Source organism: Mirounga angustirostris, unplaced genomic scaffold, assembly GCF_029215605.1.
Source record: "Mirounga angustirostris isolate CCGP_5_RB_7025 unplaced genomic scaffold, mMirAng1.0.hap1 SCAF_14, whole genome shotgun sequence".
NCBI lineage: Eukaryota > Metazoa > Chordata > Mammalia > Carnivora > Phocidae > Mirounga > Mirounga angustirostris.
In genome coordinates, this window is record NW_026991722.1 from 66,544,450 (window position 1) to 66,558,057 (window position 13,608).

Sequence of the window (13,608 nt, forward strand, 5' to 3'; positions counted from 1 at the left end):
CCCTGGTCTGCTTCTTCTTGTGGAGGAGGAGGTCCTCTGACCAGATGAGTGGACCGGACAGACTGGGGAGCCACTTTCCTTCCAGAATCCCCTCCTAGCTGTCAGAGTTGAGCACTAACCCAGGCCAGAAGAGGCTTTACCTGGTTTACCTGGCCCCCCACTGAGCTGAGTTGCTCAAACTCAGCAAGGCATTTGCAGATGCAGTAGGGAGCTCCCTTCCATTCTGCTCTGTAATTTTGTTCCCGTTCTGAAAACACATATGGAAACTTTGGGAAGTAACAAAATCCAGCCAATTGTTGTTGCTTGTTTCTTAAGGGACAACAAGTGAACATTTCCACCAAACCTATCCTGGAATAGATTTTGATCCATTATACTAGCCTCATTATATTTGAATCCCAGCACCCTCACCCCCAACATATGTCTGGGATGTGAATGGGCTGGGCTGGCCCCTCCCCAGCCAGCCCACTTCAAGACCTGCTGGAGCCCCACCTCTCAGACTAAAATGTCAGAACTAAAATTCTGTTGTGCTAATGACAGAGCCTTTAATTGCTTCCTGATGATGCCATATGTATGCATTTGCCTTCCCAACGACACTATCAGTCCCTATGGAAGAGGTGCTGGGTGCGCTGGAAGAGCCTGGCTTAGTGTGCTGTCCCTGCTGTTCTGCCTCCTCTGGTAGGTGGTGAGCAGAGGGCCTGGCCTGCCGACACCGATCCAGAAGCTCCAATTTTCCTGTTCATCTCTCCCTCCCCTACTGGCAGCTGCTGTGTGTTCTTCAGAGCGCCTGGCATACTGGGAGGCAGGTGGGAAACACTCAACAAGTACTTGGCTGCCTGAGAAGTGGGCACAACCAAAAAATTGAGAGGAAGAGAACAGCAGAAAAAGAACGAAGACAAGCTAAACAATTAAGACCCCAAGCAACAGGAAATCAAGGTCACCACCCACCGCCAGTTTCTCAAGGTGCTGGGAGCAGGGAAGTCTCCCTGCTGTCACTGATGCAGTGGGCGTGCACATCCCAGACAATCCTGGCTGTCCTCCCCATGTGCTCCGTCCCTTTTCCAACTGGGCTCTGTGCACAGGAGAGGAATGAATCAAACAGCAACTATGGAGCAGGAAGCGTCGCCAGAGGGAAAGCCCAAGGTTGAGGGGGGGTACCTGGAGGCAGTCTTCCAAGTTTATGGCTTTTACCTAGACCCCAGGAAAAGCTGCAAGATAGGCATGTAGGTCTCACAGACCCATCTCCCTTCTGAGCTTGCCCCTAAACTTCGGACGCTATGGGGCTTTCTGGCTTGGCCAAGTCCCTGTAGTGCAAAGCCTGCTGGCCATGCTGATGGAGGTGATGTAGTGGAGCCAGGTTGGGGCCCAGGCCTGCCACTTGGTACCTTGGACAAGTGACTTAATTTCTCTGAGCCCAGACTTCCTATATTCCAACTGGGGTGACTGATCCCTGCGTCCTGGGAGGTGGGAATGGCCGCGCCAGGAGAAGGCTGAGAGTCACCCAGCCCTGAGCCGGCCACAGCTGCCAATATTCCTGTCCCTTCCCCCTCCTGCTGACTTAATTCCCTGAGGGTAGGTGGCAGCTGGGACTGCCCTGATTACATTAATTCATACTGAGGTTAGGGAACTTAACACTTCTAAGGAAAATTTGCATTTTAAAAGCCAAACTTCTCATTCTAAGTGAATACCCAAATGGTGGATTGTTGAAAAGCTTTTCAGTTTAGTTTTGTTTTTGAGGCAGGGCCCTTCCTCTGTTATTTGCCTATTTCTGACCCATCCCCCACTCTCAGCCCCCAGCCCTCCCACTTTCAAAAAGAATGCAGGAATTCAATCACTCTCTCTAAAACAAGCGGAGCCAAGTTACTGCTCCCCGGGATGCTAGGACTGAAGGTTGGTTCCAGAACACCCTCAGGGCAGCACTTACATGTTTATCCGGAATTGGGTCTGTGAATAGGGAGATCCCCAGGATGGTGAAAAGACTGATTATGAAGAGAATTACCCCAAAGTAGAGGTAGTGCATGCTGCAGATGATCAGGGGGCACTTGCTGTTTGCCTCACAGCTCCAGGGTCCATAGGCAAACTCGGACAACATTCAAGAGAAGCCAATCAGAAGTCCTCCAGTCAGCCCCCAGAAGGCACCCTGCCAAAGGAGGAGCCCCAAGGGAGTCACCTGGAGGGAGATGGGCGGTGAGACAAACCTTCAGCCTCACCTCCCCACTAGTTGAGTTCTGAAGTTAAACTCGTCACAACAAAGGCTTTAAATACCTTGTGGGAGGAAGCAGAATGTAAGCACCAGTGAGGAGGCCGTACCTTCTTGTGCTGAACAAAGACCTGAGACACCTGCACTCTCTCTTAGGTCAATCAGAGAACTTAAGAAACATTAGAAACACTTTTATGTAAGATAATAAATAGGTATCTCAAATGTCATATGTCCAAAAGGACCCCAGTCTTCTCCATGGCTGTGGGTGACACCTCTATCTCCCTGATTGCTCAGGTTGAAACCCCAGGAGTCATCCCTCCCCTCCTTCCTTCCATCTTGCCCTTCCACCAACCCATCAGCAAATCCTGTTGGCTCTGCCTCCAATGTGTGTCAGCATCCCACTACCCTATGGCTACCACCCTAATCCTGAACCGCCATCTTCTCTCACATAGGTAGCCTTCCTACCTGGCCTCCTGCTTGCCCACTGTCTCCACAGAAGCCAGAGTGAGCTCTTCAAAGCATGCATTAGAGAATGCCATGCCTCTGCCTAAACTCTCCAATGGCTTCTCATGGCCCACCATCAGAGTCAAATCTCAATCCTGCCCTTCAGTTGACCTCATCTGGCTCTGCCACTCTCCCCTTGGTCATTCCACTTTAGCCTGTGTGCAACCTTCCTCCTGCATGTTGAATCTGCCCATTTTTCTCTTGGCTCAGGCCTTTGTGCTTGCCCTTCTCTCTGCTTGGGTCTCTGCCTAGATCTTGGTACTTCTGGATCATCCTGCAGGGTTCAGATTCAAGGTCATTTTCTTAGAATTCTTCTACTACCTTGGCTAAGGTCCTTGTATATGCCCTGCCCCCAGAACCTGCCTTGACACCCTCCACAACCCTTTTTTACCTTTTAAACAACACTGCATCACTATCAGAAATCTTTATCTGCTTATTGGATATCATCTGTCTCCTCCAACCAGACTGTCCACTCTTAAAGAGTAAGAACTTCACCTTGGCTCTGGAGCTGTGTCTGGAGCCTGACTTACATGCGGATGGATGTCAGAGGAGACAGAAGATACGGTATATGGGCAAGCATCTTGGAGAAAGACCTGAAACCAAAAGCCATGTGGATGATCCACAGGAACCATTTATTGAAGGAGATGTGCAGAACGGGAAGATTTAGAAACAGATGGGCAGCAGAAGCCAGATGAGCATGCAATCTGAAACAGAGTGGGAGAGAGGGCCTAGAGAAACTCTCTAGGTCAAAGAGGGTACCTGCAATGTCCTTGTAACCTTGGACCAGGGGTAGCAGGGAATCACTGACCAGATCCCCAGGTCTCCTTGGCAGTAGGCTCCAATACCTTAATGTTGGTATCATTGATGGGAAGCAGAGTCTCATGACAGCCTGCCTCTCTTGCCCCTGCCCTTCCCAGCAGAGCAGAGGGAAGCAGCTTTGGCATCTGCAGAGCCCAGCCACCCTCCTCCCACATTCTTGGTGCTAAATTGAGTCTTGGTGACCTGAGCAGAGCAGGCAGCACTAGCAGGTTGGTCTAGAGGACTGGATACTTGAGATGGGCCTATAGGAAGCACCAGCCAGGTGGAAGAGGAAAAAGATATTCTTGGTAAAGTGAACAGCCTATGCAAGTGAAGGGAGGCCAGAGAAGGCACAGGGCAGTAAGGCAATTAACACTGCAAATGGTTAGGAATGGCTGGGGCCCAGGGGCTGTGCATGGGGAGGGCAAGGGCCAAGAGTTAGGCAGGGGACAAATCACACAGCACCTCATACACTGTGCTCAGGAACTTGTACAAGGCCCAGTTACTCAGTGCTGTTAGGGGAAACAAGTTAAGATATGATTCAAATAACAAATGAAAATATTCTGGCAAATTATGCTTTCAAAGTCTTACGGAGAGGGGCACCTGGGTGGCTCAGTTGGTTAAGTGTCCAACTCTTGATTTCGGCTCAGGTCATGATCTTAGGATTGTGAGACTGAACCCCATGTAGGGCACTGCACTGAGTATGGAGCCTGCTTAAGATTCTCTCTCTCCCTCTCTCTGTGCCCCCCTCCCCATACACCTCCCTCTCTCTAAAAAAAAAGTCTTATGGATAAAATGATTGAATCATTAATTGGGATCTTTAGTTTGTTTTTAAAAAATATTTATTTATTTATTTATTTATTTATTTATTTGAGAGACATACAGAGTGGAAAGCACAAATGGGGTGGGAGGGGCAGAGGGAGAGAGAGAATCTCAAGCAGATTCCCCGCTGAGCAGGGAGCCCAACACGGGGCTCCATCCCAGGAAACCGAGATCATGACCCAAGCCAAAGGCAGACGCTTAACTGACTGAGCCACCCGGGTGCTCTGGGATCTTTAGTTTTAAGTGTGGTTGGAGAGATGGTCTTCACTGCAGGAAAGGTAAAAGGAATTCATGACTGTACATCTCCCTGTGAGTATGAAATCTCTGAGTATGACACATCCATGTACAGAGGCAACAGAATAATATTTTCTTACACCCAGATATGTGTGAGGGAAGAGCATGCACACTGCATCATCTATGGCATAGTTGAGTGGATTACATTTCAAAGGGAGGAAAACAAATCAGAGCTTGCCTTTTCCCTGCATGCATGAGGGAGCTCAGACCAAATCTGCCCAGGAGGGGCAGAAAGCAAATGATACAATGGTGTGAACTCTTGAAGCACAAGAGACCCTTCTAGGGCAGCTCTTGCAAAGACAACTATGATGTGAAGGCAAGCCCTCACACTGTGTCATGCAGTGGGCATGCCAACACCTACTTACCTGTTCAGTGACTTTCTTGCAAAATACGGCAAGCCCGAAGATGGCAGCAATGGGTGGGGTCAGGTAACTCATAACTGCATATGTGTATTCAAACAGTTGCTCACTGTATTCTGTTTGTATAAAAGGGACCCAGATGATGATGACAGCAAGTAATATTATAACAAAAAACCTGTAAATTAAACCAATAGTCAATAGAAATTTGATGAGCTCCCCCCCCCGCCAATAAAATATTACAAGCCATGCTATTAGTTCAATTATTCCTTAGGTTAAATTCAGATGCCCATTCATAAGTGGGACAGAGGAGACAGCCACATAGGGCTGCAGATAAAAATCCTTTAACTTCTGAATAAATAAAACCAAGTGTCCATTTGCATGTTACTGGATCATGGATCGATTTTCACATTTGGAGGGTGTGTTTGGGCAGTCATGCTTAAAATTACATGGAAAAATTAATTTCTTGAGGGTAACACATTTTAAGAAATTCTAGACCGATTAGTACAGCGCATGATTTTGAAGATTTCAACAAGTTCAGAAACTTATTTAAATTTTGCTGAAAATTTTACAAAACTAAGTAGAGGCTCCAAATGTTCATTGCTTTTTCTAAGTAAAAGATTTAAAAATATGTGTTCATATATAAAATTACAGTGGATCAAATGTCATCCCAAAGATGAATAAATCTTAGTTTTGTGTCAACAGGGCTTAAAAATTATTATTTAGAGTGAATGACTCTAAGCTATAAAGGACTAATTCCTTGATAGTCAAAGAAGACAGAGGATGTGAATTCCCACCTTAGTAATGATGGGATATTTTGCCAGGGACTAACCCTCCTACAGATAACAGTGATAAATTGAGGGCCAAATATAAAGCAACAACACTGAAGGGAGCCAAAAGCAGGCAGAAATAGGAGAGGTTTTAATCCCTGAAAAGAATAAAATCATACTGGGTGCTATCTACATTACCTGGCTTTTCTTCTGAGGGCCCTCCCTAGTCTGCATGATATGGGTGACTAGAAGTTAGGCAGAGAGCCTCATTCTTACTAGGCTGGGGTGTCAGAAGATGGAGGTTGAGTATTCAGAGTGGTTGAAAATGTTGGGGGAAAAATTCTAGAAAGGAGGGAGCCACAGAGCAAGGAGATCCAATCTGTATATGAACTTCCCTTATGCCCTTGGCTGATCCCTGAACTATGCATGTGTGGGAAAATCTCCAAATAATCTACCAACTAGCAACTGTTGGAAGGTAGAAAAAGTTGAGCAAAGACTTCAGTGGCTGCCTACAGTGGGAGAGAAAGAAATTGGGAGTTTGAATCTCATTGAGTTTAAAAAAAAAAAAAAGAAAGAAGAGGACAGAAGAGAGAATGAAAGAGCATCTTTAACGGGGTAGGAAAAAATACTGTCAACCCAGAATTCTATACCCAGCAAAAATATCCTTCAAAAAAATAAAGGCAAAATAAAAACATTTTCCAATAACCAAAAACGGAGAGAATCTGTCACCAGCAGAGCTGCATTATAAGACATGCTGAAGAAAATTCTTCAGAGTGAGGGGAAATGACACATATTGGAAACTCGAACCTAAAAATTGGAATGATGAGCACCAAAAAATAAAATATATGGGTAAATATAAAATGCTACATATATATATAAATTTATTTTAAAGGCAATTGACTTCTGGGGCGCCTGGGTGGCTTGGTCATTAAGTGTCTGCCTTTAGCTCAGGTCATGATCCCAGGGTCCTGGGATCGAGCCCTACATTGGGCTCCCTGCTCTGCGGGAAGTCTGCTTCTCCCTCTCCCACTCCCCCTGCTTGTGTTCCCTCTCTCACTGTGTCTCTCCCTGTCAAATAAATAAAATCTTAAAAAAAATAAAATAAAGGCAATTGACTTCTTACAGCAAAAATTATATTGCTATCACTGTATTATGGGGTTTATTCGCACATAGGTATAAAATAGATGATAGCCATAACACAAAAGATGGAAGGGGAAAATAATACTGTTCTAAGGTATTTATGTTTTAGATAAAATGATACAGTATTAACTCTAAGGAGACAAAGATAGGTTAATCATGCCTATTATAATGCCTAGAGCAACCAAAAGAAATTAAAATGGAATATTAAAAACTATTTCCAATCATATTGATGATTTGTCTATAAAGTCTTTTATGATAATTTTATTTCTATCCTCATGCCATTTGTCTCCTTTTTGTACCTTTTTGTGCAGAATAGCACCTCCAGCACAATGTTGAATAAAAGCACTTATAGTGGACATACGTGTCTAGTTCCCAATCTCAGGGGAAAATGTAAACATTAAGTATGACACATGCTATAAGTTTTTAAATATGTATATATATTTAAAAGCCAGTGTAAAGAAATTCTTTTAAATTTTCTAAGATTTAAAAAATAAATAGGTATTAAACAGTCTAAATTCTAAATTCATCCATTGCACAACTATATGATTTTCTCCTGTTTTCAGTTAATGTGGTCAAGTACATTGATGACTTTTGAATAAAAAAAATCTATTCTTGCATTCCTGGAATAAGCCCCAGATGGTCAAGGTGTATTTTTCTTTTTATATGTTGCTGGACCTGCTAATATTTTGTTTAAAATTTCTGCATCTATGTTTCTATTGGCATGGTATGTATTTTACCATGATTTCTTTATGCTTTCCTCAATCTTATTTTAAAGATGTCTCTCTTCAATGAAGTTTCAGGATACAAAATCAACATACAGTAGTGAAAGAAATCAGTAGTGTTTCTATACACTAACAGTAAGTTACCTGAAAAAGAAATAAAGAAAATAATCCCATTTACAATAGCATCAAAAACAATAAAATACTTAGGAATAAATTTAAGGAAGAAGGTGAAAGATTTCTACACAGAAAACTGTAAGCCATTGATGAAAGAAATTGAAAAAGACACAAATAAACAGAAGGATATCTTGTGTTCATGGACTAGACAAATCAATATTGTGGAAATGTCTATACTACCCAAAGCCATTTATGGATTCAATGCACTCCTTATCAAGATTCCAATGGCATTTTTTACAGACTTAGAAAAAATAATCCTAGGGCACCTGGGTGGCTCAGTTGGTTAAGCAACTGCTTTCAGCTCAGGTCATGATCCCAGAGTCCTGGGATCGAGTCCCACATCAGGCTCCCAGCTCAGCGGGGAGCCTGCTTCTCCCTCTGACCCTCTCCCCTCTCATGCTGTTTCTCTCTCTCAAATAAATAAATAAATAAATAAATAAATAAATAAATAAATCTAAAAAAAAAAATCCTAAAATTTGTTTGGAATGACAAAAGACCCTAAGTAGCCAAAGCAATCCTCAGAAAGAAGAACAAAGCTGGAGGTATCACACTTTTTGATTTCAAACTCTATCACAAAGCTATAGTAATCAAAACAGTTTGGCACTGGCATAAAAACAGATACATAAACCAAAAGAACAGAATTTAAAGCCCAGAAATAAACCTATGCATATATGGTTAACTAATGTCAGACAAAGGAGCCAAGAATACTCAATGAAGAAAAGACAGTCTCTTCAATAAACGGTCCTGGGAAAATAGGATATTCACATGCAAAAGAATGAAACTAGACTCCTATCTTACACCACTCACAAAAATTAACTCAAAATGGATTAAAGACTTAAATACGAGACCTGAAACCATAAAACTCTTAGAAGAAAACATAGGGGATAAGCTCTTTGATGTGGGTCTTGGCAATGGGTTTTTGGATATGTCTCCAAAGTCTCAAGCAACAAAAGCAAAAATAAACAAGTGGGACTACATCAAACTAAAAAGCTTCTGTGCAACAAAAGAAACAACAAAATCAAAAGGCAACCACAGAATGGGAGAAACATTTGCAAACCATACATCTGATAAGGGGTTTATATCCAAAATATATAAGGAACTAATACACAACTTAAGAGCAAAACAAAACAAAATACCAAATAATCCAATTAAAAACTGGGCAAAGATCTGAATAGACATTTTTCCACAGAAGTTATTCAAATGGCCCATAGGTACATGAAACAGTGCTCAACCTCACTAATCGTCAGGGAAATGCAAATCAATACCACAGGGGGCTATCATCTCATACTTGATAGCTATTACCAAAAAGGCAAGAGATAACAAATATTGAGTACTGATGAGAATGTAGAGGAACAGGATATACTGTTGGTGGGAATGTAAATTGTTGCAGTCATTCTGCCAAACAGTATGGAGGTTCCTCAAAAAATTACAAATAGAATTACCATATAATATAGCAATACTGCCTTTGGGTATATATGCAAAGGAAACAGAATCACTGGTATGAAAAGATATTTGTACCCCCAGGCTCACTGCAGCATTATTTACAATAGCCAAACCATGGAAACAATCTAAGTGTCCACTGGCGGATGTCTGGATAAATAAACTGTGATATGTATATACAGTGGAATATCATTCAACCACAAAAAAGAAAGAAACATGGATGGACCTTGAGGGCATTATGCTAAGTAAAATCAATCAGACAGAGGAAGACAAATACTGTATGATCTCAATTATATGTGGAATAAAAAAAAAAACTCCTAGAAACAGACAGCAGATTGGACACTGCAGAGGCAGAGAGGATATGGATAAAGGAGGTTAAAAAGTTCAAGCTTCCAATTTTAAGAAAAATAACTTCTGGGGATGTAATGTACAGAATGGTGATTATAGTTAGCAACACTATATTGTATATTTGGAAGTTGCTAAGACGGTGGATTTAAAAAATTCTCATCACCAGAAAAAAGTTTGTAACTATGTGTGGTGATGCATATTAACTAAACGTATTGTGGTGATCATTTCACAATCTATGTATATACCAAAGTATGTTATACAGCTTAAACTTAATACAATATTATATGTCAATTATATCTCAATAAAACTGGAGAAAAGGTGTCTCTTCTAAGCAGGATATAGTTTTGTTTTTTTTTTAATAGTCTGATAATCTCAACATTTTAACTCAGGTGTTTAGTCTACTTACTTTTCATGAAATTACTGATATAATCGGGTTTATATATGCCATCCTCTTATTTGTTTTTTTTATTTGACCTACCTTTTATGTTCTTTTATTCTTTTAATCCTTTTGATTTCTTGAGGGCTAATCAAATATTTTATGAGTTATTTCATATTTTTCTTTAAACAAGTTGTCAGTTAAACATTTTTGAACTATTCTTTTATTGCTCAGTCTAGAGATTAGATTACATGCACCCTTGTTATATCATAGTCTGGTACAAGTTTTATTTTTTACCACATCCCAAATAATTCTAGAACCTGAGAATATTTAAGTTCCATTTAGCCTCTGCTCATTTTCTCTGCTATTCTTATTACATTTTGCTTCCATATGTTATAAATTCCATAGACATTTTTTTTCCTTTTGATGTTTTCAACAGCTAATATGCATTTATATTTCCCACATATTTACTCTTTCTGGTGTTCTTCATTCTTCTCTGAAGTTCAATTCTTTTATCTGGATTATCTTCCTTCAGCTGGAAGAACTCCCTTTGGTATTTCTTACACTGAAAATCTAATGTAATAAATTCTCACAACTTGTGTTTATCTGAAAATATATTACTTCATTTTCATTTTGGAGAATATTTTTGATGGGTGTTGGATTCTACATTGGCAGGTTTTTTTCCCCCGTAGCACTTGAACGTGTCATTCCATTGTCTTCTGGCTTTTATAGTTTCTGTTGGAAATTCTGCTATCAGTCTCTTCAGTGCTCTCTTGAAGGTAGTGTGATTTATTTTCCTCTCACTGCTCTACAGGTTTTCTCTTTATTTTCAATTTTCAGCAGTTTCACTATAATGTAGTTCAGGTATGGTTTCCTTTTTACTTATCCTACTCATAATTTGTGGAACTTGTTGAATCTCTGAATAACTATCCATCAGTTTTGGAAAATTCTTGGCCATTATCTTTTCAAAATTGCTTCTACCCAAACTGTTCCTCTCTTTCTGTGATTCCAATGTCGTATATATTATTATTCTGATTGCATTCCACATATATCTTCTTTCTGTGTGTGTGGTTCGGTTTTGATATTGTCATTTGATCCAGTGCCAATCCATTAATCATGTCATCTGCTATATCCAATCAGTTGTTAACCCATCCATTGAGTTCTTAGTTTCAGATTATTTACTTTTCAATTCTAGAAAAACCTGTTCATTTTTATAAATTTTAATTATCTGGCAAAATTCTCAAGTTTTTCATCTGTTTTGTACACTTTCCCCTCTATTTTCTTGTATATGTTAGTCATGGTTATTTTATTTATTTTTATTTATTTATTTTTAAAAAATATTTTATTTATTTATTTGAGAGAGAAACAGAGTGAGAGAGAGAGCCCAAGAGGGGGTAGGGTCAGAGGGAGAAGCAGACTCCCTGCTGAGCAGGGAGCCTGACGTGGGACTCAATCCTGGGATTCCGGGATCATCACCTGAGCCAAAGGCAGTCGCTTAACCAACTGAGCCACGCAGGTACCCAGTCATGGTTATTTTAAAGACCTAGTCAGCTAACTTCACCTGTTGATTTTCTTATATATATTATTAGTATAAACATAGTGGTAAGGGAGGGCATTCTTGCCTCTTCCTTTCTAGTTCCTTCATTAGGCATGATATTGGGTTTTAGGGTGATCTAGACATGTTTTATCATATTGAAAGTTATCTATTTTACCAAATACTTTTTCATCATCTGGGAATAGATACACATGATTTTACTTTTGATTATTAATATGGTGAGTTATATTACTACATTTCCTAATATTGAACAATCTTGTATTTCTGGAAGAAAGTCCCAATTGGTAATGTGATACCATTCTTTTAACATTCTTCTGATATATTGTTAGATCTGTGTCTAATATCTTATTTACAATTTTTGCATTGGTATATAAAAGTGAGATTAGTCTTTAGTTGTAATTTTTGGTGCTATTTTTGTTAGGCTTGGCTGCATAAATTTCTTGAGTCTCATAAAATGAATTTAAGTCTTCTTTTTTTCTCCCCATGTTATAACAATTTAAATAAAACTGGTACCTGTTTCTTAAAATTTCTCAGAAAAGTGATTTTTTAAAAAGATTTTATTTATTTATTTGACAGAGAAAGACACAGCGAGAGAGGGAACACAAACGGGGAGTGGGAGAGGGAGAAGCAGACTCCCTGCCGAGCAGGGAGCCCGATGCGGGACTCGATCCCGGGACTCCAGGATCATGACCTGAGCCGAAGGCAGTTGCTTAACCAACTGAGCCACCCAGGCGCCCCAGAAAAGTGATTTTAAACTATGGAGTGCTAATCACATGTAAAACAAACACAAATGCAGGGGTTAGACAGATTAAATAAATGAACAATATGCACCCTGATGTGAGATAAAAGAAGTATCTCAGATATAATGTAGGCCAAGTTAAATGTGTGTGTGCCAGATGTGGTCTGTGGGCAGCCAATGTGAAACCCTATGGAATAAAGCCAGGAACCATGTTTTATACATATACACCCCCCACTCCATGCTAGCATGGTGCCATGTGGCATCATGGTTAACAGCATGGCCCTGACATGGACACGTTCTCCTACTTATACTATGTGATCTCAGGTAGACCAATTTCCTCCTCTGAGCAACTTCCCCCACATTGGTACAATGAGAATAAGAACAGTGAAACTTACCTTTAAAGGTTGTCATGAGGACTAAATGAGACAATGAGATAATTATGTAAATTTCCCCACAGGACTATTTTGGGGGGTATATTAAAAAATGCTAGCATTTTTTAAATCATTGTGATTATTACTTATTTTTTTCCCAAATGGAAACATGTTTCTTTGTGATTATAAAAACAACACATCTTCATTGCAGAACCGCGGGAAAAAAGTACAACCATACCGTATTTAAACAAGATAATTCTACATACAGTATGATAGCCTAAATTTTTCACATAATCCCTTCTGGTGGGCATTGTTTTCATTGACAGCAGTAACTAGTGCGGTTAGAGGAGTCCTTCACCTTCCTGTTACCATGAGCTCCTTTTCAGTGGCCATAGGCCGAATCTGGTTATAGATGTCCATTGTGAACAGGGCTCTGGCACAGTTGAAAATAGAAGTCAAGGAGGACATGAGAGAGGCCCATAGTGCGGACAGCATCAAGCCTCGTATGTCTGGAAGAGAAGGGACATTTTCTGGACCTCCAGCTCTCTGGCTATGCCAGGAGATGCCTTAGGCCTCCTAAGGCACTTTTCTACATACTACAAAACATTCAAATTTTATTTGGAGTGGCATTCCATCTAAGATAGATTAAAGCATTACATTTGTCCTTGCTTCTTGATGAGACTTGCTAGTTTCCTGCTGTGTCTTTATGTAATAAGGAGAGCTGATATCTCTTGAGTGGTTACTTTGTGCCAGATTATTTCCTTAGGCATTAGCCTGTAGGATCCTCCCTACAGCCCTGTGAGATGGGCACCATTGCTGCCCCCACTTGTACACACGAGAAGTCAGAGGTTCAGAGAAGGTTTGGAATGGAGGCAAGGGATGTGACTCCTTGTGCCTCAGTGTCCTCATCTGTAAAGTGGGCATAAAGGTACCTCCCACACAGGGCTGTTATTAAGATTAAGATAAATTAAGCAGATGGGTTAACATAATGCTTAACAGAGA

General features: G+C 40.7%; 1 protein-coding gene across 1 annotated transcript in view; it reads right to left on the minus strand.

Moving 5' to 3' along the window:
- LOC123852434 (sodium/glucose cotransporter 1-like) overlaps positions 1 to 13,608 on the minus strand; it is a 59,326-nt gene that overhangs the window by 675 nt on the left and 45,043 nt on the right. Inside the window, 3 exon segments of the mRNA XM_064577682.1 lie at positions 1,922 to 2,137; positions 4,981 to 5,149; positions 12,965 to 13,112. Coding sequence (XP_064433752.1) covers positions 1,922 to 2,137; positions 4,981 to 5,149; positions 12,965 to 13,112 — 533 coding nt within the window.